The sequence below is a fragment of the Lutjanus erythropterus genome, chromosome 16 (assembly GCF_056507025.1).
Source record: "Lutjanus erythropterus isolate fLutEry1 chromosome 16, fLutEry1.hap2, whole genome shotgun sequence".
In the NCBI taxonomy this organism is placed as follows: domain Eukaryota; kingdom Metazoa; phylum Chordata; class Actinopteri; order Lutjaniformes; family Lutjanidae; genus Lutjanus; species Lutjanus erythropterus.
In genome coordinates, this window is record NC_139332.1 from 26,993,725 (window position 1) to 27,019,598 (window position 25,874).

General features: G+C 41.6%; 1 protein-coding gene and 1 long non-coding RNA gene across 2 annotated transcripts in view; one reads left to right on the forward strand and one right to left on the reverse strand.

Annotated features, from left to right (window-relative positions):
* Positions 1–817: 817 nt before the first annotated feature.
* On the reverse strand, positions 818–1,313 carry LOC146313209 (uncharacterized). Its single transcript, XR_014772010.1, has 2 exons — positions 1,177–1,313; positions 818–1,085 (listed from the first exon to the last, which is right to left on the reverse strand). It is a non-coding gene; the product is annotated as an uncharacterized LOC146313209 (long non-coding RNA).
* A 17-nt stretch (positions 1,314–1,330) lies between these two features.
* The window catches only part of hivep1 (HIVEP zinc finger 1), a 68,977-nt gene continuing 44,433 nt past the window's right edge, over positions 1,331–25,874 (forward strand). Inside the window, exons 1-2 of the mRNA XM_084738419.1 lie at positions 1,331–1,472; positions 6,737–6,871. Of these exons, the coding sequence (XP_084594545.1) occupies positions 6,832–6,871 (40 nt within the window). The 5' untranslated portion in view covers positions 1,331–1,472; positions 6,737–6,831. The remainder of the gene's footprint in view (positions 1,473–6,736; positions 6,872–25,874) is intronic.

Sequence of the window (25,874 nt, forward strand, 5' to 3'; positions counted from 1 at the left end):
ACATACAAATAACAACAACAACAAATCATAACAACAAATTCCTCAGATATAGAGGAAATGTAAGGAGTAAAGAAACAGTGCCTAACAGAATAGCAGCAGTTAAGATGGTTAGGTAAAAAAAAAAAGTAACCTTAACAGATAAAGTTGTATTGGCAGTTGCATTGAAAACTAATATTGACAGTGATACTCAGAGGTAATAAAAAACTTACATTGCACCAGATAATGCATGTAAACATATCACATAATATTAAATGTAAATTTAGCATGATAATGAAAAATATGAGCATGGGCATTATACTGGCCATGACAGTAAAACATGTTTTTACACATGATAAAAACATTATAATATTGCACAATATGACTGGGGATGTAATCTGAAGCAGTCATTCCCAAAGACTGGGGTCGGGTGGGTCACAGGAGATTTTATTTGGGTCCCCCAAATAAATAAAAGACTATGGAGGAAATTCTTCAAATTTAAATTTAGATCTGCAGTACATGCTTTATAAATAATTTAAAATGTGTCTATTGTTTTACTAATGAGAGGAAAAAAAACAGCCTGTTAATTATGTCTAAATTTAGGGTAAAATGTCCTATATTTTTGCCCGATAAGAGGACACAAAAACAATAAAATGCCCTGTTAATCAGCCTAAATGAATTTATTTCTAATTAATAAAGTTTTATATTTTAGGATGATGCAGAAATGGAAATAAAAATGGTCAAGAAAGTTAATTTAAGCGCTGAACATGAACACTTAACTCTTACTGATGAATCTTATTGTGAGCTGGTTTGCACTGTTTTGTCGTTTTTCAAAAAAAAAAAAAAAGTGGGTCCCCAGGAAGAAAGTTTGGGAAACGTTGATCTACAGGGGCTTTAAATCTCACAGCGACTTTAAAGCTCCATGCATGTTTTTCTAGGTCCGCCCCTGGAGGAGGTGCCGCTTCACCAAAACGGATCGACGCCAGGGTGAACTTCTCACTCCCTCCGCGCGACCGTCCGTCGGGATCCCCCCGCTGGCCGGTGAGGAGACCCCGTGGCTGAGAGGCGGAGACGGGACCCCCGTTGACGTCAGTGGGCCTGTCTGTTTCCTGCAATAGAAAGTGAGAGAGGAGAAGGTGAAGGGAGAAAACACAGAGCTCCCCTCCTCTTTACACTAAAAGGTGTGTTACAACCCTGCACCTGCGAGTATTCATACATCCACAGCGGGTGCGCTTCATTCGTTTTCCTGCGTGTTTCTTTTTTAAAGCTACAGCCGGAGACACAGGTCGCTGTCGGCGGCTGCTGCAGCCTGAGAGAGTCGGACATGCTTCTATCGCTGTGTCGTCCGGTTTGAGCCTGCCGTGAACTTTGGAGGCTCTTTTTTAGCTCGGAGGTGGAGGCTGACTGGGTGTTTTTTGGCGCAGTGTCTTCCTGTGTGGACTCCTGCAGCAAAAACCGAGGACGCAACTCGAGCTCTCCTCTTTGTTGCTCTGTAGGTAAGCCAGAGAAGCTATTTCTGTCCCCTCTTGTGTGTTCATGTGTCCGCTGTCGGTGCTTCTGCGGTGCTAAATGTGCATGTGTGCAGGCTGGAGGGCTGTTTTCGTGTTGGATAATAACGGAGGGGGAGAAGCAGAGGAAGCGTGTCCCACTGGAGCCGCCGCCGCGCTGTTGCAGCAGCAGCAGCAGAGACAGTACAGAGGGGTTTTCCCTGGCTCCTCCCTCAATTACAGGGCGTTCACGTGTTGCAACAGGCACAAAATACGCTATTCCCACGCATTGTTTTTGCTGACTTCATTGCATGCAGTTAAATCCCAATTATCCCTCTATTTCTGCTGCGTTTATCACGGTTGCACCGCATGAAAAAAGGCGCTTATTTCCTAGTTTATCCTGCAAAATCACACGCAGAATCACTCTGTAATAATATTTCTTGCATATTTAATCTCATTAATCATATCAGGCGGCGTCAGTGCGTGACTGTGCGTGCGTCTGATCCTCAGGTGTGAATGCAACCATCATTAGTCACCTGCAGGTTGCATTCCAGCCTGCCAGCGTTAGCACATAGCGTTACTGTGCAGCTTTTTTTTCCCCTCTCTCTGGTGTCAGTATCAGGGTGTTTCCTCACATATATGTGCACACACACACGCGCGCGTGCGCGCGCTCAGGCTGGCAGACGTACTGACAGACACGCCAGAGGAAATGTGCACGTCTCTCTTCTCCTCATCCTCCTCCTCATCCTCCTCCTCCGCGACGTCGAACCTGCAAACTGAGCATCTCTGACAGGGATCATCCAGGTGAGCTGCTCCTCGTCTTTCTGTCGAGCGACCTGGACGTGTTTTTTTTTTTTTTTTTTTTTTTTTTAGCAGCGTCGTACCGACATCCACCGTGAGATGATGTCATTGCCGTAGCGCCACATGTACCAACTGTATGGAGAGGAGAAAAAACATCATCATCCAGTTGTAGTAAGTGTTATGTAATATTGGTGAGGGGGGAAACAAAGGCTGGTTCCTGAAGCTGCTCTCTGCATCGCTCCTGACAGAAGTAGTAGAGGTGTTACAGGGACATGCTGGAGATGATGCAAGGCCAAGTAAGCATAAAACAAAAAAGTCAGATTTAAATGATATTTATTTCTGATTGTGTGGTTGTTCTGTCTGTGCAGGGCTGAGCTTTTCTTCTGCACCTCTGTGGGTTTCACATTTAACTTCCAACACCCACCTTTTTGCCTCACGTTGTTTTTAGCAAACCAGACATTTGCATGACACCTTTATTAAAGCTTCTGATCTTTTCATCTCTTCATTGTTTAAAAGGGCATCGAAACAAGTGATCAGACCAAACATTTCCACCGTGGAGGTCGGTTCAGTCCTTTGTTTGATGTTTTGATGGGAAATTAAGGTCATCAAAACTATCCATATGTAAATACTTTTAACGATACAAAGTGTTTAAACCTACGCAGTATCTGTTAAAGCTGTGATATGTAAAGTTTATGTGTTAAAACGTATAAAAATGCTGGACCTGTAATATACTTTGTTGTGTATTTGCTGAGCTCGTCAATGGACACTGATCGCGCCCTCAGTCCAGTCAACACGTTTAATAGTTCGCAGCCATAGATGCCACTGATTGATCTGAAATGGTTGCAGTCCTGTTGGAATTCTGTACAACTTAAGTTGACCAGTGGAACATCAATTCTGGTACATCATATATGCAACAACCAGACATTTTGGTCATTTTGGTGCTGGTAAAACATTTAGCTCGGCTTGATAAGTCATCTGGACGACTAAGATAGGCCGCTACTTCTGTTGACGAAATGGCGTGTGCAACTATAACTTCTAGGATTCGGCTGATGGACGATGCCATCACCCACCGCGATGTCCGACAGTCATCGATCACTGAGCCCTCTGCCATCGTAACGTCGTGATAAAAGCCTTCTGTATTTCAGAGAGTGAGTCTCGTCAGACTTGCCGTAGAGTTGCTACCTGAGGTCCGCTTTTGACGTGTAGGAGAGAAAACGAAAAGAAGCTGCTGTTCATTTCACTACGTCTCCGTGCATCACTTTCTTTTTAAACACAACTGATTTATAAATATGTGGTGCAGAGAGAAACGACCCTTTTAAACCCAGCAACAATGTCCTCGTCCGTGAAGATGTTTCACCGTGGACGTTGCCCAACCTTAAGTAACTTCAGTGAAAACACGGGACACGCCAGACATGTCAGAGAGGGAGGAAGTCGGCTAACATGACTTAACATAATCTGACTAAAAATTTAATATGACCTCGTCCATGAGCCTGAACATGATTTCTGAGTCCGAGTTTCTGCACGCCAGATTGTCATCAACTATGATTAACCGTGGCAACAACAACTCCCATCATCCCACGCTATTTCACAACATCATCGAACTACGCCTTTTGTTATTGTTTTAATGTGAGCGAGACTCCAAGCAGCAGAGCTTAGATACTGAGATTTTTGTTGACAGTACGGCTGCATGATTCCTGCATAAATGTGAATCATGCTTTTTCTCTCTAAATACTGAGTTCATGATTCTCTCACACATTTCTTGTTTTTTCCCTAAAACGTTCAAGTTAAAAATCTGAGACGCTTGCTGTCTAGCGAGGGCTTTCGACAGACGAATTACATATCGAGTATAACTGCTCGACTTAAACTTGAAAGTCTCTTGTATCAAAAATACCCTTTTCTTTTCCTCTCTTACTTTATAACACTTTGTCAAAGTGATTAACTTAAATGCTGCTGAATATAAAAAAAAGAAGAATGGCGATGCCGTGACTGAAGTTGGCATGATTGAGGTTTGTGTGGTCTGGCGCCTGAGATTTTGTGATGTGGTTAGTTTTTCCTCAGGAAGCGAGTGAATCCATTGTTCTTTAGAAATGAGGTTGCACAGATGAATCAAGATGACATTTTTTTTTATGATTAATCGTGCAGCTCAAATCGAAAGTACCCAACACATTAAAGAATGATCTCAGTGCTCATATAAGCCTTAAGTTCAGTTCAGACTTTATTGTCCTGCTTGACATGTGTTTTTTGAAATTTTAAAAGTTTTTTGCATGCCCTGGACTTTTCTTTTCTCTTTGCCGTGGTATAAAATATCATTATTTTTGTACTAGTATTGCATCAAAGTTTAAAATTCCGGTATCGTGACAGGCCTACTACAGATGGGGCCGATCTGATTCTGCATTAGGACTGGAGGTAAATCTAAGTCCCAGTGTTTTACATTCCTGTGAAGTGAAAATGTTATGTTGCACGACACACAATATGACATCGAGAACAGCTTTCACATCAACTCTTTATTAACCCTGCACACACACAGGAGATACAAATCCCTGACTGCTGCTGCAAGATGCAGCTGGAGTCAAGAAATGTAGCAGCCGCCTCACAGACGATTTAAGGTATAGTTCAGATTATTTGAGGTGGAGTTACATGAGTCATCTTACACAGGTAATACACATTCTGTAGGTAATCTCTGCTTATGCGTAGTCAGTGTATTTGCCTACAGTAGGTGCCGGTTGTCGTCACGCCCCCAGTTTAGGAAAGCAGCAGGAGTATTGGTGTAGGAAGCTAAGCAATGACCTGCTGTAAACAGGGTCTGCAGCAAAACATATTTTAGACACCTAAAAAAATCTGTATCAGTTTAAGTGTATGCTGTAGTTTGAATATTTTCACCACCTTACCTTGCTGGCAGACAGGCGTGTCCAGCAGAAAACCACCATTATAATAAGCTAAATATCGCTCTCTCCAAACCAACCAAACTTCACTGGCAAAATCAGTGATTTAACCTCATAGAATACAAGAGTTGCTGGTCTACTGCTGCGTCATTTGGTTCGTTTGTTTGTGTAATTTAGTTTGTGACTTCCTTGTTTCAGATTCATTAATTAAACTGGGGGTTTTCAGCCTGTGGCTCCTTTGCCCTTCTCCAGTGGCTCCCCGTGGCTCTGACAAAAGATAAGCTTATATAGAAGTGAATTGAAAAGTAATTCTAAAAATGTGCAGCCTATACATGGAATAAAAAGTTTTGATATTTTGTCCATTAAAATGTACGTTATATTGCGCCTCTGTGGCCCTTTTCCTCTAGGTTTTGCAGGAGGCTCGTCTAGGCTAGCTACGGATGCCAAATCTAAAAAAAAAAAAAAAAAAAAAGTCCCACAGGAAAATAGAGAATTTAATAGTTGTGACTCACAACAGATTTTATTTTTCTCCTTTTCTGGCCAAAAATTGCTCTTTTGATAGAAAAAGGTTGCAGACCTCTGAGCTAAAGTAATAGATCAAGGCAGCGGTAGAACTGCAGCTAAACAAGCGGCTAAAATATGTCGCTGACCCTGTTCACCACAGTACAATGCTGAGTTTCCTACACTATTACTCCAAACTGGAGGCGTGCAGACCTTCATCTGCTCTAGTTAATATACTGACTATTGTACCTCACACAACCCAGCATCAAATAATCTGAACTGTACCTTTAAAACTATAAAGCAGCACAAAATCAGCAATTAATCAACATAAACCACCATATTTTGAACAAATGCTAACAAAAAGAACACATTTACAAACACAAAATGGCAAATTTTAACAAACTCCCAGTAATGCAACATGGGAAATCATCAATAGAAAGAGATGTGGTGTCGGTACATATCCACATTCGGTTATCAGAAATGGATCAGAACTGAAAAAAAGTGTCTCTGTGCGTCTCTAGTTGTGACTCTCTGTAGTGGTTTAACTCCAGCAGGGAGGTTTCTCCGATAGTAACCTCTGTGTGGCCGACTGCTCAGCTGCCCCGAGCGTTCATCACCGGCGCACACAGGACCTGATTGTTTGCATCATTCGTCATCCACGCTGACGTTCGTCAAAGTGAGGAGCAGGAGCTGACATGTCAATCAGCGGAGCCTCCACCTCTCTGCCTGCGTGCTGGAGATCAGAGTGGCAGATAGCAGCTGCTGCAGAGGTTATATTGATATGGGGAGAACATATTCACACCTCCTCCCACTAGAACTGCACTGCACGTTATTACAGTTAGAGAGGAGAAGGAGGAGGAGGAGGAGGAGGAGGAAGAGGCCTGAGATGAAGAGCCGGGCCGGGGCACCTGTTTGAGGAATAAACTCAATCAGCGACTCTGTGCTGGACTGCAGACAGCTGCCGAGTGCGAGCAGGCGACTCTGCACGCTGCAGGGCGCCGTATTGATCCGTGTGAGCTCACGTTCAGCTGATTCTGACTCTGTGTGTGTGTGTGTGTGTGTGTGTGTGTGTGTGTGTGTTTTCTGTAGATGTACCCAGACCGTGGCTCAGGAGTCGACTCTTCTCGAGGTCCAACGCTAGAATCCACTTTCCCCAAGATGCACCTGTGAACTGAGGCGGAAAGATGCCGCGGACCAAGCAGAACAACCCGAAAAATTTAAAAGGTGAGTTCACGCTTCACGCAGCGTTCTGCATTTCCTGTCAGCTGGTGGATTTGTTTGTTTGGATGCGAGTCCAAAGAGGAACCGTTCAGTTGTCTCTTCTGACCACAAAGCAGTTAGATCACTATGTATTGTTGGCATGAGATGTTTTATTTGGCTTAAAATAGTGTGATTACTTCCTTCGTGTGTGTCCTAAACTATGATTAGAGTTTGGATGACAGCAGGCGGTCTTCTGTTTTGCCTTAAAATGACGTCATGCTATTTCAGTCTTTTGTGAAATTCATGGGAACATCGTGAAATACTGATAAATACTTTTGTTGAAACAAGCTGGCCGTTTGTCTGTTGGTTTAAGTTTTTTTTGTTTTTAGCCTTCATCTGATAGGACGGCTCTTGATAAGTAGGAAATGGGGGTGTGAGAGAGGGGCGATGACGTGCAGCAAAGAGCTTTTTTTTTTCATGCCTCCGCGCCGGTTTTTGGGTTGTCCGTCCCGTTCTTGTGAACATGATATTGCAAGAATGTGCTGATGGAATCTTAATGAATTGATGAGCACAGAACACGTCTTTGTTCATAACTCAAGGATTCATATGCTAATTATGGCAAAACCTCACACAAATATCTTATAGGATTTAATGATGGCATTTTATATCCAAAAGGTCAAAGGTCAACTTCACTGTGGCATCATAATGTTCTTTTGTTTTGGCAAAAAAATACACCTAATACCTTTTATTAAGCATTGAAAATCTTCACTGCAGACATTATGAGTGTGGACAGGCGTGGAGGGACCTGAGTGGTTGGTTCAGGCCGCAGCCATCAGTTGATGCTTCCAGCAGATTAGCAGATATTTAGCCGGGTGGAGCCGTGGTCATCTTGCATCGCTTCATCACTAAGCTGCCAGCAGGGCCATCATCATATCAGTGGTCTCCCCATAACAGATATAAATGTCAAGTCAGTGTGGCACGTTTCATCTGTTCTTTTATATTTACGCTCCCCGTCACAGGGGCCGGCGACGCCAGCGCTGCTGCCTGATGTTCTCGACATGTTGTCACGCAAGCGGTCGTGCACGACGCATCTCTACTGTGTGAGGCCAGATGTCAGATTTTTAGCTCAGGTCAACTCTGCAGCACATGCAGTACCTCATTATAATGCTGTTTTCTCAGATATTTTTCCATTCTCAAAAAAATTAAATTTGGTTCTGGTTCTGCAATGTGGATATTGCATTTTGTTATATTGCGAAAAACTGTGCAGCCCAACCTAGTAGCTAACAAAAGGCTACGTGCTGCCAGAGTGTTACCGTAATGTTAACTAGCTGTTTGGTGATGCGGCTGTGCTTTCGGCATCAGAGGGAAACCATTTCAATTGACAGCTCAGGCACGTGGCACCTAAATGCGGCGCTGTAGTCTCCATTGTGATTCGGGTCAGTGGGTACCGGTTTTACAGGAACCGGCGCAATATCAGCACCTCAGTTTTTAGTGAGACTTCTGAACGTTATTTGCATGTTCCTCTGCATTTTTCAGTGAAGAGGAGGGGGCGGACGTAATTGAAATACTTTGTGGATCTTTAAATAATGAGAGTCGTTCTGGGTTCGCCTGAACATGAAGTCTTTCAGTAAAGCAGAAGAGTGGAGACCCGTCTTCTGAACACTTGTATCAGTGAGGTTAGATGCAGGCATGGCTGGGAGAAAGCTGTATAATATATAAATACATATACATGTACCGGACGAAGGGAAAAAACTCTCCTGTCTGAAGCAAAACTTTTCATGAGAATTGGTTTGGTTCAAGGCTCTAATTTGGCTGATTGGTGTCACTGCAACAAACTCCAGCACATAAATCAAGTGTGTTGTCGTCATTATTCCCTCTGTGCTGCGGTGTAAATTCAACTGTTGATTCTGTTGATTTCCCCTGTTTATATTGTCCATATTTTACATTTCCTCTTGTTTGAATTGTTCATATCCTTTATATTTTCTCCTGCTTATATTTTCTGTGTTTTATGTTAGATTTTTATTGATGCTTCTTGATATTTTTACCATCCGCTTTGCTGCTGTAACACTGAAAATTTCTCCGTTATGGGGTTAATAAAGGAGTATCTCATCTTGTCTTATCCTCCAGAGTGAAGCCAGTAGCAGTGTTGCTCTCAGCCGCGCTTGTGTGCAGTCGTGAGATAAACAAATCAATATGCCACAAAATTGAGAAATCATAATACATAACATTTTATATACGCATTGTGACTCACGGTGGTCACCGTCATGTCTCGGCTTGTTTTTGATTTTATGGCAGGATTCTGCTTCTCTTTAGAGGACAATCCTGACTTTAACTCGTCTTTGTCTTGTATTAATATTCAGTCCGTGGCTGCATTGTTTTGTTTTTGATCTCATCAGTGGCTGCAATATTATCTCGTATCTGATGAGACCACTGTGTTAAATTAATATGTTTATTTATTTATTCAAACAGTGTTTGGTGTGTACGAACGTGTCGCCAGGATTTGAGAAAACAGGCACTTTTGAGGGGACTTTTTTTTTAAGGATCCTCCTGCAGCAGAAAACGCCTGAATGTACAAACGAAATGTGATAAAACGCATTAAAAATGAACACGTTGAAGATTATAGAGCTGACGCAGCACACTGAAGCTACGGTATCGTTCGCGCTGATACACCCATTGGCTTGAGGGACTCTGTGTTGTGTTGAGAATTGACAGATTTACATGTCAACAGACGTTTGCAGTTCACAGATCTCTGAATTTGCAGCGTTACATGCTGGGTGTGAAAATGTGCATCACTGCCATTCCCCAGCACTCGATCCACACGGCAGATTTCCTCTGAGCGGCGAGCCAGAGAGCCTCTGTTTATTTATCATATAAACACCGCTTGTGCGCCTTTTTTTTTTTTTTTTTTTTCATTCAGCTTATTTCGCCAAACAGCATAAATAATTAAGTTTTAGAACAGTACATTACATCGCCCAACAGAGGACGATAGAAACGGCGGCCAAATGATTCTATTTTTAATGGTGAGTGCTCCCTTGTTTCCCTCGGAGCAGACAGCAGAGCTGCAGCTGCTGCAGCGTTTGGGGATTTTTTTGACTTGAGGGTTAAAGATGTGGACTTGAAAAGAGTATAATTGACAGTAATTTGATTGGGATGGAAGGTCCTTAATTCAGGGACGGGTTTTCAGACCTTTGAGCCAGTTTTATGAGTGAAAAATGTGTTTAAGGCCCGAGGTTGTCAACAATAAAAAAACACCGTACATTATTAATAGTGACATTGGTTAAATGCATGACAAATAAACAACTTGAAACATTCCAATAAAATAAAATAAATCAATAAATAGCTAATATTTGTAGCTTCAGTTGTTTTGTGTCTCTTTGGTTGTTCCATGTCTTTGTGTAGTTGTTTTACGTTTCTTTGTGGCTGTTTTGTGTCCAGTTGTCATCATTTTGTGTGACTTTGTAGTTATTTTGTGTATAATTTTTTTTGTGTTGTTTTGCATAATTTTATGCTATTTTGGTCTTTTTGTAGTCTCTTTGTGGCCGTCTTGCGTTATTTTGTAGTCATTATGTGTTTCTTTGTTGTTATTTTTTGTCGCACCGTTGCTGTGTGTCTCTCTGTAGTTGTTTTCTGTTGCTTTGTATTTGTTTTGTCTCTTTTTATGGTTGTTTTGTTTCTCTTTGTAGTCATTTTGTGTCTGTTTGTGGCTGTTTTGTGCCTCTTGATGGTTGTTTTGTGTCTGCTTGTGGTTGTTAGGTGTCCCTTTGTGGTTGTTTTTTGTCTGTTTGTGGTTGTTTTATGACTCTTTGTGGTTGTTTTTGTCTCTTTGTGGTTGTTTTGTGTCTGTTTGTGGTTGTTTTGTGACTCTTTGTGGTTGTTTTGTGACTCTTTGTGGTTGTTTTGTGTCTCTTTGTGGTTGTTTTGTGTCTGTTTGTGGTTGTTTTGTGTCTGTTTGTGGTTGTTTTGTGTCTGTTTGTGGTTTGTTTTTTGTCTGTTGATGGTTGTTTTGTGTCTCTTTGTGGTTGTTTTTTGTCTGTTTGTGGTTGTTTTGTGCCTCTTGATGGTTGTTTTGTGTCTCTTTGTGGTTGTTTTTTGTCTGTTTGTGGTTGTTTTGTGTCTCTTTGAAGTCATTTTATGTCTCTTTTATGTCTCTTTTTTGTTTTTTTGTTTTTACCAGAAGAAGTTCAGTCATCTTTTTAGGATCTTTATCCAAATTAAGGCCTTACAGCATCATAAATTGGTTAAAGAATTAAAGTCAAAGGTGGTAGATGCAGCAAAAGCCTCTTATCTTTTCTCTCTAAAACCACAGCAGTGTCTTCGAGTTGTTAACTTGAAGTCGATGTAACTTGCCCTTTCCAGTGGTGAAATTCTGGTGAAATTTCTCTGCATGTTGCGGGGAGGACCCAGTTTACTTCCTTCTTGTCTGATAACTTGTTGAGACATTTGTTTGGCTTCTTGTTTTGCCTTTTGACCCAGTTCATCACCTCTCCTCCCCGGGCGTGCACTCAAGGCTTTCCCTTGATCAGACAGGAAACGATAATTGCACGGCACGCTATCACATGCTTAAACTCTGCCGTGGAGAATGACTTTTTCTGGGAACTTAAAGAGCCCTCCTCGTGCTGCCCTAAAGCCATCACATTATGATGATTAATGTCCAAGACGAGCTTTAAAAAACTCTCAGCTTGGAGCTAAATGAGCCTTTAACACAGTATTTTCTTTGCTTAATAATGTGGCCGTAATTAATTTTAGCACAGATGCAAACACGGTATTTATTTGAGTCTCGGCTTGATGAGGGGAAGCCTCGGCTCTTCTCGGGTCCTTCCTGCCTCTGAGGCTTGGCAGCGGTCTGACTCTGCTACAAAAGAAACCACACTAACATTTTCCCTCGCGGTCGTTTGAAATCTGACTAGTTGACACACTTCGTCCCGTCAGGGGACACAAAGAGTGAATTGTTTTGTTGACACCGTCCCGATCGGCTGCTCTGCTGATATCTATCAGGTGAATCTGAGGCTCGTAGGAGGCTGCGAGTGCGAGCTTTCTGTCAGTAAAACTTAAAACTGTATCTGAGCCGTGATGAGATGTTATCTTCACTTGTTTTCACAGTGAATATTTTCCTACTTCATGAAAACAATTTGACAGTTGTTTAAACTGTGACAGCAGAAATTTTATTTAAAGCAAAAATAAACACCCTCTGTCAGTAGTTATAAACAACCCTGCCATAAATCTTAGCTTATAATGATGAATTCTTAAAAGTTTTTAAAACTTTCCTTAGTTATATTTCAGGCCCAACTTCATGGAGATGTTGTATTGGACTCTATTAGTTAAAGGGAATTAATATTTAAAGCACCTCTATAACAGAGAGTTATTTTTCATGGGTATATTGTATAATTTTTTTTCCTTTCTTTTTCTCTTTATTTGAGGGAACCTTCATTGTTTAAAGCTTCACTTTATAATAACCAACATTAGTTAATAGTTATTTCACTGTTAACAAACAACATTAAGTATTTGTTGATGATTTGTAAACATGTAAGAAATCAGTACATAGAGAAATCGATTTTTAAAGTGTACCTGAACGTTGCATACAAGAAGGACCTAAAGCGTAGTACATCTGTAAACATTATCTGGATGATTATGCAACTGATGTTTATAATACTTTGTCAATGGTTCATAACTGCTGCTTTTTACACATATAAACATTTGGATGGCCATTAAAAAAAGTGTTTTTGGCTTCTTGACCTCTCCTGACAAATATTATTATTATTATGCTCTAATAATAATAACTTTGTTTACATCTTTTCATGTAAATATGAAACCCACAGTGCTTGACAGTCTGATTGAAAAATAATAATAATAAGTCAAGTCAATAGTAAGTCAAACAGTGTCAATAATAAATGGCAAATGCAATAGAAAATAACCAGAACAAACATAAATCATAATACAATAGAACATAACCATGTTTAATAAAAATGGCACCCACACACCTTTATAGGTTAAAATCAACACCATCATCTCTGATATACATTTATTTTAATGAGCTTACAAAACAAATTACGTGTACTATATGTGACCTCACATCAATATTAAGTCAGTTTGAGCTTCGACTGTCGATTATTGATTGACCAGTTAATCATTTTTGTCTGTAAAAGGTCAGAAAATGGAGGAAAGTGCCTGTTATAACAATCCACAGCCCAGAAAGATGTATTCAAACCATCAGTCCAAACCCAAAGATAATCAGTTTAAAATCATACATGTCACAGAAAAACAGCAAATCTGTGTATTTGAAACGCTTGAACCAAAAGGATTTTAGGCATTATTGCTTAAAAAAAACTCTAAAACAATTAAATCTTTGTTTTTTTTTTATCACAACTTGCCTGATATGATTAATAACAAAAATTGTTCAGGGTACAAGAATAGAGAAATATATTGCATTGTGTAATTAGAAGAAAAAATATATAAAAAGGTGTGTAAAATTTGTGCAGTCTACCAAATATACATGGAGACAAAACTGTAATAATAGATAATTAAACAAAATATATATAGTAAAGGTATGTGACTTATTTTCCCAAATCATACTGTAATAGAATAGAAGTTGAGTTGAATTATTGCACAAAGTAATTGCACTGTTCAGTTATTGCACAGGATTACTGTCATCAGTGTTTTCAAATCGGTTAAAGAAAAGTATTGGTAAAGGAAAATGCACAACATTTACAATCTTAAAATAAACCATCACACACTGTAAACAGGGCAACAAAAGGAATCGTCCGCTCTTTTAAGTTGTGTACTCTGTTCTGATCCCTTTTTATTTGCTCTTCAGAGACGACAGGAAAGAAAACCCCCCTCGTAAGTGCTCAATGAATTTTACAGGTCTGATTAATTACTCTGCCAAAGGCTTGTCAGTTTATAGTTCATGTGCTCCTCTGTGTGTGTGTGTGTGTGTGTGTGTGTGTGTGTGTGTGTGTGTGTGTGTGTGTGTTTGGTCAGGAATGATCCTCTGACGCAGTTTGTGGGCAACAATGCAGGAAGTTAGGAACTCCTGTCCCCCCTCCTCTGAGTCTTTGTTTACTTTTCTCAAACAGCTGGTCTCTAAGCAGCTCTGGCTCTGGGATATACAGTGGTTTCCCCTTCAGACACACACACACACACACACACACACACACACACACACACACACACCCTCTCTCTGTGGACATCAGCAGAAATACACACAATGCTCACCACTGCCAGGCAAACTGTGAAGTAAAGAAATATTAGGGTGTCTTCTTGTGTACAGTACAAACTGTAAAAACAAACACAAAGAGTTTATTCAGACGGCAGCAGGAGTCTGAATGAATGAATGTTTTTCTGAGTAACCTGAACTGTACGTCTGTCTGATATAATCACACCTGACTGGAGAATTAGCACCAACTCCTAATATTCACATCACACCAGTGTATGGAAATTAGGGCTGAGAAATTTAAAAAATAGATCCAATTGTGATTAATTTAACAGATATTGCAATTTGTGATGTTAGAGGTAAAGATAATTTTTACCAAATGAAGGTGTTTTTTTAAAGTTTGTAGAATCTGATTTGTAGGACAAATCTGCCTAAAAGTTTTTTTGACACACATTTTGCTTTTAACAAATATTGCACCTCCCATGATTTGAAAATTGCAGAAAGCCATATTGCAATTTTGACTAAAAAAAAAAAAAACATGCTAAAAGTTAAAATAATCTGTTCTTCCTTGTAGCTGGGGACCCCCGACAACCCGCCTAAAGTGTTGCATGTGCACAACATTTCTAAATGACGCAGTAAATCAACACATCCGCCTCTGCTTGAAATTCAGACGCAGCCTCCGTTGTGCAGCACGCTGTGGGATGTGCAACGGAAAAAATGTGATAAAAGTTTCAATATTCTGTTTTTCTTTTTGCCGGGGACCCCCTACAACCCACTGAAAGACACCTGCTGCTAACCGTGTTGACAAATTGAAGCTGAAAGTGCTGCTTCTACACAACCTCTGTTTAAATGGTGCAGTAAATGAACAGACACATCCACCTCTGCTTTACATTCAAATGAAGTTGTGCAGCGGGCTGTGGGATGTTTCTGTGGCCTCATTAGCTGCAAACGGAAAACTGTGACCCGAAGTTAAAACCCACTGATTTAGAAATGAGTGCAGGTTATTAACCTTCCTGACGATGTGCACTGAGCTGCGTTCGCTCTCCCTCTGCGTGTGCGTCTGTTTTCATCCACAGCGGCTGCATGGTGTCTGTGTGGCGTTTGGTTTTCCTCTCCCGACTCCTCAGAGTGCCCCTGAAAATGCCCAGACTTGTTAGCAGCGTCGGTGTTTATAGAACTGACTCTGCATTCCTCTTGTCTTATAAAAGGCTCCTCACGCCGGAGCCCAACAGGTCTGCTCGCCCGCTTCAGCCCAGAACACGCTGCATGATAAATGGTGAACCGCTGCGGTGAAAAACGGGGTTCATTTAACAAGGTGGAAAATGTTTACCCTGTAAAGTCGATGCGGACGGGGTTTCTCATCCCTTCAGCATCCGTCTCCGTGCTGCTGACAAGGATGTTTATGCAGAAATAAAGTTTGTGTATTTTATTACATTAGCCTGATGCCTTATTAATGTTTAGAAGTGTAATTGGCTCAGGATGGTGGATTTATTATGTTTAAAGCAGGTGCAAAGTTGTCAGCACGAGCCAAAACTTGAAGCTCAGATTTCCGTCTGTTTTTCACCGCTTCAGTAAATTGCAGCAAACTGACAGCAACAGTTTCCTGTTAATGATCAACTGTGGTTAAATATCCAGGGTCAGAATAAACTACAGCACTAATCAAGAGTTGTACGCTCACCCAGAGACGGCCCGGCGCTGAACACACAGATGTTTGTACGCTGTTAGTCAGGCTATACCGGCCTCGTTCTGCCCTCGTGAGCCTCATTTAACCTTCAGAAGTGTCCCAGAATGAAGGTCGGAGAGGTTTTGTGATGCCTCTTGTGTCGGTTTCGTGCTTTATCCTGAGATGAAGTTCCTTCCTCATGCAGTTTAATCTCAGTGTTAGACCAGGGTCAGGGTCCTCTGCATACCACACTGCTGCTTCAGCAACCATCAGCTTATGTAGAAAACAGACTCTAAATCATGAGCTCAGTCTAAACTGAGATTAAAATGCTTGCTAAGAAATCAGTGTATATGTTGTTTGTTGTCTTTACTATTACATTTGTTTTGATTGGTGCAGAATCTGTTTCTGCAGGCACTAGAGGTTGTTTCTAATATTACTTTAATTAGTTCCTCTAGGATTTTGTGGGCTTTTTTTCGTTTTAAGAATTTAACCATGTTTTCTTCCTGTAAAACAAAATGACATGTGCTTACGTAAGCTGGAACTAATCAGTTTCAACCAGTTATATCATGACATCTACAATCAGTCATCAGCTTTTAGCATCACACAGCTAGCTAGTTAGCTACAGCATGATAACATCAAGTTTTAACACTCCCTTTTCATTCTTAAAATTAAATTCCTCCAGGCGTTATGTCCCACCTGTCTGTACTGTTTCACTCAGAGAAGTACGCCACGATACTGAAGCTAAATACATTCAAAATGCCGTTTCAGCTGGATTTTAATGCATCAATCAGCTAATCAGTCCAATCAGAGTCCAGTATTTCTACTGATGTAACATTTTATAAGCACGACTTTAATAGTGTTTCTGCACTGTGGTATTATTATTTTTACTTAAATAAAAGAATCTGTTATCACTAGCTAACTGCTTTGCACTTTAGTTAGTTAGCCTAGTTTGCTAGCTTCTGCGTCTCCTAGCAACACCAGCCCTCAAATGTCTGTCAACAGTTTCCTCGGGAAACGCCCACACAGGGGGGCGGGGGTTGAGATGTTGTTTACACAAAGAGTTTTATGCACAGTGGCTGCAGTTTCATTACAGTTTAGATTTCCGTGTGAAAAAACGAGAATTTAAATTTGTGCTTGACTTTAAATGTTTTGTAAGATGATGAGCGTGACTCACTGTGCTGTTTAAAAACAAACATTTAGCTTGAGCAAAAGCCTGAGAGAGGTGCACTGAAAGAGTTAACATCCTGGCCGAGCGAATGGATTTTTACATGTTGTGTCATGCTCAGGCAGCCAAACCAGTGTTTCCGTACGGTCCCTTCAAATTACAGTGTGCGAATGAGAGCGAGATTCACACAAAGGGAACTTCTCTCCCAGAGGCGGGAATAAACCAGGGTTTTTAGCAACAGTAACTACAACAAGACAGGCTGAAACTAGTTCAGGGATGTCTGTTTAACTTGGTGGCAACCTCAGAGAAGCTTTCACTTTGACAGAGAGGCAGGGCTGCGACAGGCAGGGAGGAATTTTTATGGCCTTTTTTTTTTTTTTGTGTGTGTGAATGAAATTGAAGATGGCGACCGCTCACTTTGCCATCCTGAAATGTGGGTTAATGTCTATTCCTTCTTTTTAATGGAGGAATAAAAGCAGATGCTTTGGTCCTGTCTCGCTGTGTTCTGGTTTTTAATGGCAGGCGCATCGACTCATGGTTCAGACACTGTGCAGAAAACATTTTTGATGATGGAAAATGTGATTATCAGAGAGCGCAGACTTGTGCCCTTCTTCCATTTTGTGTGAACTCTTAATTGTGAGGTTCATCTCGCAAATGGTGGTGTTTTTCATCACCTCGGACCTTCTGCTAAGTGGAGGGCGTTCTCTCTCCGTGACAAATCAGCCCTCAGGGCGAACACGCTGTGGTGGGGAGGAGAGGAACCTCCCAAACACCTGGTAACATCTGGTTTTGAGGAAACCAATTTGTGAGTTGGCTAATTTGTGAGGATCTCAGACGGCAGCTCGTTTATGTAATTGTTATTTTATTTTATTTTTTTACTTTTGGGTTGAAAGTGTGCCACAAATTGGTTTTTAAAGGGATAGTTCAGGTTTTTTGTAGTAGGGTTGTATGTGGTACTTATCAGTTGTCGGTGTATTAACTACAGTAGACAGGGTCAGCAGCACCTACAAAAAGCCCCAACTAAAAAAAGTCAATACCAGTTTAAGTATATGCTATAGAATATTTTCACCACTTTATGTTGCTGTCAGACGGCCTTTTCTGACTGGAAAACTGCAGTTATCCAAGCCAAATATCACTGTCTCCAAAGCAACCAAACTCCATTGGCAAAACAGTCATTTTTCTTGCAGAACACGGGGGTTAACTGTAAACCGTTGTCTCCGTTGGTTAGTTAGTTTGTGTTATTATGTGAGTCTGGTGAGTCTGAACTAACCCTCTAAAGCACAGAAGCCACACAAAAATACAAACAAATCAACAGATCGAGGCAGCAGATAGATCAACAACTCCTGTGTTTAGCGAGGCAGAATTATAATTTTTGCCAATGGAGTTTGGTGGCTTTGAAAAGAGCAGTATTTGGCTCGTGTAACAGCAGTGTTCAGTCTGTTTGATACCAAAGTAAAGCAGTGAAAATAGAGAAAGAAAACACACCTTATATTTGTTTTCTAATGCATTTAGATAATCTGAGCTGTGATAAATTAATCAGTTTGATCAAGGAAAGATTATTTAAAATTAATTGGCAACCTTTTTTTAAAAATTGTCAATCATTTAAGTCCATTTTCAAGCAACATTTGATGGTTCAAAGTTCTCAAATGTGCTTTGTTTTCTTGCCTTACTGTAGAATAAATTGAATATTTTTAGATTTTGGACTGTTCGTCAGGCAAGACATTAAATTTGATGATTGTAATTTTCACAGTGTGTTTTTAAACAAATGTTTAATCAATTAACTGAGAAAATAATAATTTGCTGCAGGAGATTGTATCAGTTCTTTTGCCCCATAGAGAAGCGCTGCCAGTCCTTTCATGTTTAATCAGTTTTTCTTAGTTTTTTCAGACATGTTTTGATCATGTTAACCACAGACTCCAAGATACACTCTTGTTTCTTTTTCTTTCCTCAGAGTAACAATTGCTTTCTTGTTCCTCTGTTGTGAGCTGACATTTGTCTCCCTCGATATGTGCTCTGTCTGTCTTCAAGTGTTGAACCAAAGACTTCATATTGAAGAATCTGTTTCTCCTACTGGAGCTCTTTAATTACTGCACTGCAAAGGTCAACCAGTTATATATAATGACCGTAACTGAATGAATGATCACAATTAAACCATTTTCAGAAGGGTCTAAATTCACCTCTAGCTGCGTGTTTTGAAAGAACCCACAGTTTATCAGTTTACTATCACATAAGACAAAGAAATAATTTTAATTCTTCTTTATTCTTTCTTCCTCCCACCTCACCTACAACCATCCGCTGTGTGGAGACTCTCAGTTTGAATATCTGTCAAACTCTCGCCTTTTTATCAGACGTTGATGACTAATACCACGGCTAACACCACCCGCCTGCTTGTGCAGAAAAGGTCTTGCATGTGTGTGTGTTTCGCCTGTGTGCGTCTGTGTTGGTGTGTTTCCTTGTTTGTCAAGTCGTGCGCCGTCTCATCTGAGCTGCGAGCGTCGCTCTGTGGAGGCACAGATGCATTTTTGAGACAAAATGTTCAACAAATGATCAAGGCATCGTTCATTAGCAGCCTGCCAGAGACTTTTTCACCTGTCGCTGCTCAGACGTCCACAGCTCAGCCAGATGTGTGTGTGCGTGTGTGTCACCGTGAGCTCGCCACCCACTCAGCACTTACGTCTGACCCCCTGAAGACAGATGACCTGACTGTTTACAGCCTTGTGTGTCTGTCCACAAGCTCTGCTGCCCAATCAGTCAAATTATTGGGCTTAAACTTTTCAAACTGAAGTGTTAGTGAAGGGCTCAGGCAAATTGGAGCTAACGAACAGTGACCTTCTTCTTCTACTTGTTGGCTGCGTGTGCACACACATGCACCTTTCCCCTCCACAGGTGAGCCTCTGCGGCCTGCCGAGCCACTTCCTGGAAACTTTGGTTGAGCCGCATTGATGTTGGCAACTCAGAAAGGTGAGCGCCTGAGCGGGTATGACGAGGGGGAACAGGAACAGGGTGGGGGCCGGCAGGATTTGCCTCTGCTGGCGTCAGCACACAGACCCAGAGCGGTGGAAGAAATTCTCCCTGCGGTGGTGATGCAGGCCTGACGCTGGGGCTGGATGTCACATTAGCTGGTGATCATGCAGTGGCGGACTTGGGCTGTCTGAGGGGCAGGGGTCAAAAAAATAAAAAAGTGCACCACCTGTATGACGTGTGGCGAAAAACTTTAGAGGCCAAATAATTTTCTAGTATGTAAGGTTGCCTGCATTGTATTTTTTCCACTGGAAAGGCACTTCAGAGGGCACTTTGGACATTTTGTCCACTAGAAGGGAACCCTAGAGGGCACTTCACCATGTTTTGTCCACTGCAAGGGCACCCTCACAGTGTTTTGCCCACTAGAGAGGCATTTTAAAAGGCACTTTAACATGTTTTGTACACTAGAGGGCCACTTTACCACATTTCCTCCACTGGAACATCCCTTTAGCGGGCACTTTACCATGATTTGTCCACTAGAAGGGCACCCTGAAAAACAGTTTTACCACATTTTGTCCACCGGTAGGGCACTTTAGAGGGCACTTACCATGTTTTGTACCGTAGAAGGGCAGTCTAAAGGGTACTTTACCATGTTTTGTGCACTAGAAAGGCACTTTAGAGGGCACTTCACTAAGTTTTGTCCACTAGAAGGGCACTTATCATGTTTTATTTAACATATGAGCATCCAAGAGGGCACTTTTGCATTGTTTTTCCACCCCGATTCTACTAGTGTGTGCACACTGAGGAGGTGGAGAAGAGCTCCAGTAAGCCCTGAGGATGTTTGTCATCTGCAGAGAAATGCCCCAACAAACCCTGCCTCTGTTAGACAGCGGCTGCTGAGTCCCAGGGGGTCCTTTTTTTATGATTGTGGGGAAAATGTGACGAGAGTTTAGCTGCTGGAGTTGGAGGTAAAAAACTAAAAAAAAAAAAAAAAAAAGCTTCGGAAAAACTGCTCAAATTAAAAAAAAGAAGCCAGCCGGAAACCCTTAAAAGGGTTGTTGTGTGGGGGCGCTTTTTTCTGTGTGTGTGTGTGTGTGTGTGTGTGTGCAGCTGCATGTGTGTGTGTATGCAGAGCTGGCATTGCTTAATGGTTTGCACACGCAAAGCCCAATGTAGGAGTTGCCAGGGAAACAGAGCAGCATGAGTCTTGGTCTGCAGGTGCTGTTCCTTGTGTCCTACTGCTGGAACCTCCTACGAATGCGGAGGGAGGGGAGTGACGGGGGTAAAAAGACGAAGGAGGGCAGAAAAGCACTCTGGGGGGAAAAGCTCAGAGAAAACTGGTAAAAGAAGAGCCAAGGGAGACACACAGGAAACGGTGAAAAGCAGGGAAAGTTTATTATTATGACAGTCAGGGCCGCAACTAACAATTACTTTCATTATCGATTAATCTGTCGATCATTTTCTCAAGTCATCAATTTGTTGTTTGGTCCATGACAACAAAGGCTAAAGTTAATTGTCATGATTTGCCTTAAGTGCAAAAAGACGTCCTCAAATGTCTTGTTTTATCCACAACCTGAAGATACTCAATTTACTGTCACAGAGGAGGAGAGAAACCATAAAATATTCACATTTAAGAAGCTTTTTTTTTTTTTACTCTAAATAATTAATCGATAATCAAAAAAGTTGGCGATTAATTTAATAATTTACAACTAACCGATTTAATCAACTTATCATTGGAGCTCTAATAACATGCGCCTGGTGACATTAATCTGATGCCAATTAACATGTTGATCTCGTGTCTGAATAAACGGTCTCAATTGAGTGTTTTGTCTTCCGCGCCTGAAGTCGAAGCCTTCGACCAAAGTCACACTCAGGCTGTCTGTCAGAGGAATTTAGGGGGAAGAAGAAAAAAAAGAGGAGGAGAAGCAACAGTCCTGTCAGTTCAGCCCGAGGACCTGGCAGAGAGCGGCCGGGGCAGTGTGAGGTTTGAGGTTTCACGGAGAATTCGGGCGGAGGTTGCTCGCTCCGTAATAATCGCTGAATGTGTGGATGTCGGTTCAGATCTGGCGGGTGAAGCCGCCGCCGCCGCCGCCGTTTCCCCTCCGTTTTGAGTGACAAGCCCGGAGGTACATTCATACATTCCTCCAATCTGCCGTGAATCCCCCTGCTCTGCTCGTCATCCTCTTTCCAGTCTGGTCCAGTGACATCATGCATTGATTCATGAGGCCGTTCATAAGAGCTGCTGACTCTGACTTCCCTTATGTATGTTTATGAACACCCTGCTATTAGTATTAATGGGAGCAGTTTGCTGCAGCGACATAATAGTTCATAATTAATTCAACGTTGGCAGCTGGGACTTTAACCTTGATGTGTTTTCTTCAGTGATTACACACATTATGCTGAATTTAAGATCATAAATGACATTAAAGTCTCTGTTTATCAGTCGAGTCAGCCTTCAGGAGGCCCCGTCCTTGACTTGAAGCGACAGGTCGTCTGCCGCTGTGCCCACCAGATGTTGAGGTGGAGGAGAGGGCAGGTGGGCAGATGGGTGAGAAGGCAGAGGTTAGCTGTGCCGCTTCCTTAAGGTCAGGCCGTGGGCTGTATTTATCAACACTGACACTTTCTCTGCTGCGTGGGACGTCTGCCATCATCGCTGCGGCATGGCGGCCAATCAGAGCACAGCTGTGTGGCTCTCACCCAGTCACATGCATCAGGCAAGGGAATGACTAACTATCAGGTCTCGTGGGAACAAACAGAGGCTGGTGCTTCGCTCGCAGGCGACAAACTGAAGAGCACAACACATTTTAAAGCGCTGTCAGAACAGAAGACGTGTCAATTTGCTTTCTTAAAAATCTTCACAAACACTCCTCTGCTCCATTAAAGATTATCCCATCGCCACGCCTCGCTGCTCCTCTAAAGCATTGACTTTTTGTTTGTCGTCCCTCCAAACACTCAGCGATGTGTGGAGAGTGAAGAAGCTCAGAGGGACATTTTAAGAAGGCTGCGAATTTAGCAGCACAACAAGCAATCTGAAATGATTAGAGAAAATTGCAGAAAGTCTGTTGTGGTGCAGTGACAGATAATTTCTGCTCTGTGTTTGTTGATGCAGCACTGCTGAGACAATAGTTTGTGATAGTGCTGCTGCTAAAACATCTTGTTTTTGCTTTTAGTAGAAACCAAGATATGTGTTAGTGAAGTGTAGAGATGTTGTAAGCTGTTCTCTCGCACACTTTTCCTTTTTTTAAAAAAATTGTGATTTGGTTCTGGCTGTGCAATTTGGATATTGCACTTGGCTTTATTGTGACTTTGTTGCAATTGTGATTAACTGTGCAGCCCTACGGCTACGTGACTTTGTAAATCAGTGAGGCTGGAAACTCACTGTTAAATAAGAAACTCAAAGTTTAGGACTTGGGACTTGTAGCTGTCATGTGATTAGCTTTTTACACCTACTTCCAGTCTTTATGCTAAGTTAAGCTAAAAGCGTCGTGACTCCAGATTCATACTCTACCTATAATCTTTCAGTATGTCTGCTTTCAAATGTCATTAAAACAGGTTAGGGCTGGGCTTAATTAGTGCCAGTGCTGCACGGAGAAACCAAATAACTGTACAAAGATTCCACAATAATCATATTTCAGGGCAAATTATTGTACATCCAAATCCAGACTGTGCTGCACTGAAAATTTGCTTTGCAGTGAGTTTCAACTACAGGTCAGTGTTCATTATGCAGCTAAGGACACTCTGCATCTGAGTGTGTAAGCATGTGTTAGCATATGTCACATAGTCAAGCCAAATTTTATTTATATTGCCCCAATTGACGAATCTGTGTTATATTTCTGTGCCACAAACATTTGAACCTTCATTAATAGATTCTTGGTAAACTTAAAAAAAATATTTTATCATTAAAAGATCTGAAAATAGTCTAAACTAAGCATGTGGTTTTGCCCAAAACTCAAATATAATGAAGTTACAGTGAAAAGCAGCAAATCCTCACATTTGAGAAGCTGGAAACAATTATTGTTTGACCTTTAAATGATTATCAAAATAATTGTTAATTAATTCTGTCAGTTGAATTGAACTGACCAATCAATTAATAGTTTGAGCAACACTGTTTGAGGAAAAACAAACCCTTTTTTAATTCAGCATAATTTCTCAAATGTTAAATATTGTCTTAAAAGCTGGGGAACAACAGTGTAAATAAAACACAGCCTAAAATGAGCAAAATTAGAAATAAAATCATGGAACAAGTGGCCTCAGTTTTGGGACCTTGCCACAAACGAGCCTTGATCTCGCTCTGCTTTGCAACGTGGCCTCGCTTTCTTGTTCCACACACACTCGTGTAAATGCGAACACACAAACACACACACACACACACACACAAACACACAAACACACACACACACACACACACACACAATTCAGCAGTCAGTCAGCAGAAAGCAGGATGCTGAATAATGGAGCTGAGAGCTATATAACTCCAGACTGTGGGCGTTTTTACAGGAATCAGCGGACCCTTCGCATGTCAGCAAACAAGTTCCCTCTGTAGGGCCTCTTAAGAAAAAAAAAAACAAAAAAAAACACAGGGGCCCTGCCTCATATCACACAGCCAGTTCATTCATAAATTCGCTCTTTGTTTTGGTCGTTTCCTCGCTGCTTGTGTAGGCCAGTTGCCATCAGTAGGAAATATGTTGTTTCGTCTGTGCGGTTTTGTGTGTTTGCGAGGTATTGACTGAGAAAGGAGGAGGAGGAGGCGTGGGAGGAAGTCGGTGTTGTGTGCCCTCAAGTGTCTGTCAGTGTCAGGGGAAGGGGAGAGGAGGGGTGAGGGAGGGGTGAGGAGGGGGTTGTTTGTCCTTGGCTGCCCATACTCAGTGGACTCCAGCGGGTCGATGGTGAAAGATTGAAAGACCCCGAACAGTGTGAGTCATCAGGAGAGGAGGGGTGAGCGGGGGTCAGCGAGGTCAGGTCAATATTTTAAAGACACAGCTGATGGCCAATACTGTACATAAACACACACACACACACACACACACACATAGAGCGAGGTCAGGAGGTTGGTGCAGCGGTGGAGACAGCGGTGACAGGTGGAGGACAGGTGTGAGAGGATGATGCATCGCCCAGGCGACCCTGCATCCAAGATATGATGTTTATATACAACGAATCCGCAAAAACAAATACATTTTCAAGGAAACATTAAGTTTTATATTGACATAATGTTGAAGGTAAATAATGTATCTGGCAAGTTATGTGATGTTGATGCTGAGTGTTTTGGTAAAAATGTTCACGTTTGGTAAAAGTTTCCATCCACTCCCGTGATAAGAAGCGGAGCAGATTCTCCAGTCAGAAAACCATCAAACTATTGCAGAAGAAAAGGTTGCTAAAGAATGATGTCATGGAAAGAGCTCTAGTCAAACCTCAAACTGTGAAAACATCATGGAAAAATGAGGGTTTCCGTGGGACCTTATCGGGATGTTTCACCCAAAGATGAAAATTCAGTCGTCATCTTCTCGCTCTTATGTCGATTGAAGGTCAGGTTTAGTTTTCTAATCCACAAAACACTGCTGGAGTTTCACAGGAAAACGGCATTGGAGAGTCTCTTAAACAGTGTCAGTGAATGGTGACTAGTTTTGAAATGTAAAAAAAAGTCATTTCTTCACTGTAGATCTTTCACTTAGAGCCACTTGTGTGTGCGCACCATCCGTTGGCGGTCCGAAAAACATTCCACCCTTCCCTTCCTGTGAAACTCAAGCAGTGTTTTGTGGAGTAAAAAACTAAACTCACGTAGATGACGACTGAACTTTCATTTTTGGGTGAACCGTCCCTTTGAAAGTTCAAAATCCAACATTCTGAATTTTGAACCCTAAAATGTGATTTTGACAGGTCTTAAGAATTTACTTCAGTCTCACTTATAAATGTGTTTATGGGAAAAGTTTGGATTGATCATGTTGTAACTATGAAACAAAAACAAATTGGAAGCAGTAACCAATGATGGAAACTATGCAGCCTGATCAGAATTTATCGGAGCTTCATGCTTAATCTTCAAGTGTGGAAATGACAAAACATCTTATGATTTGGATTGGCTGATTTCATGAAG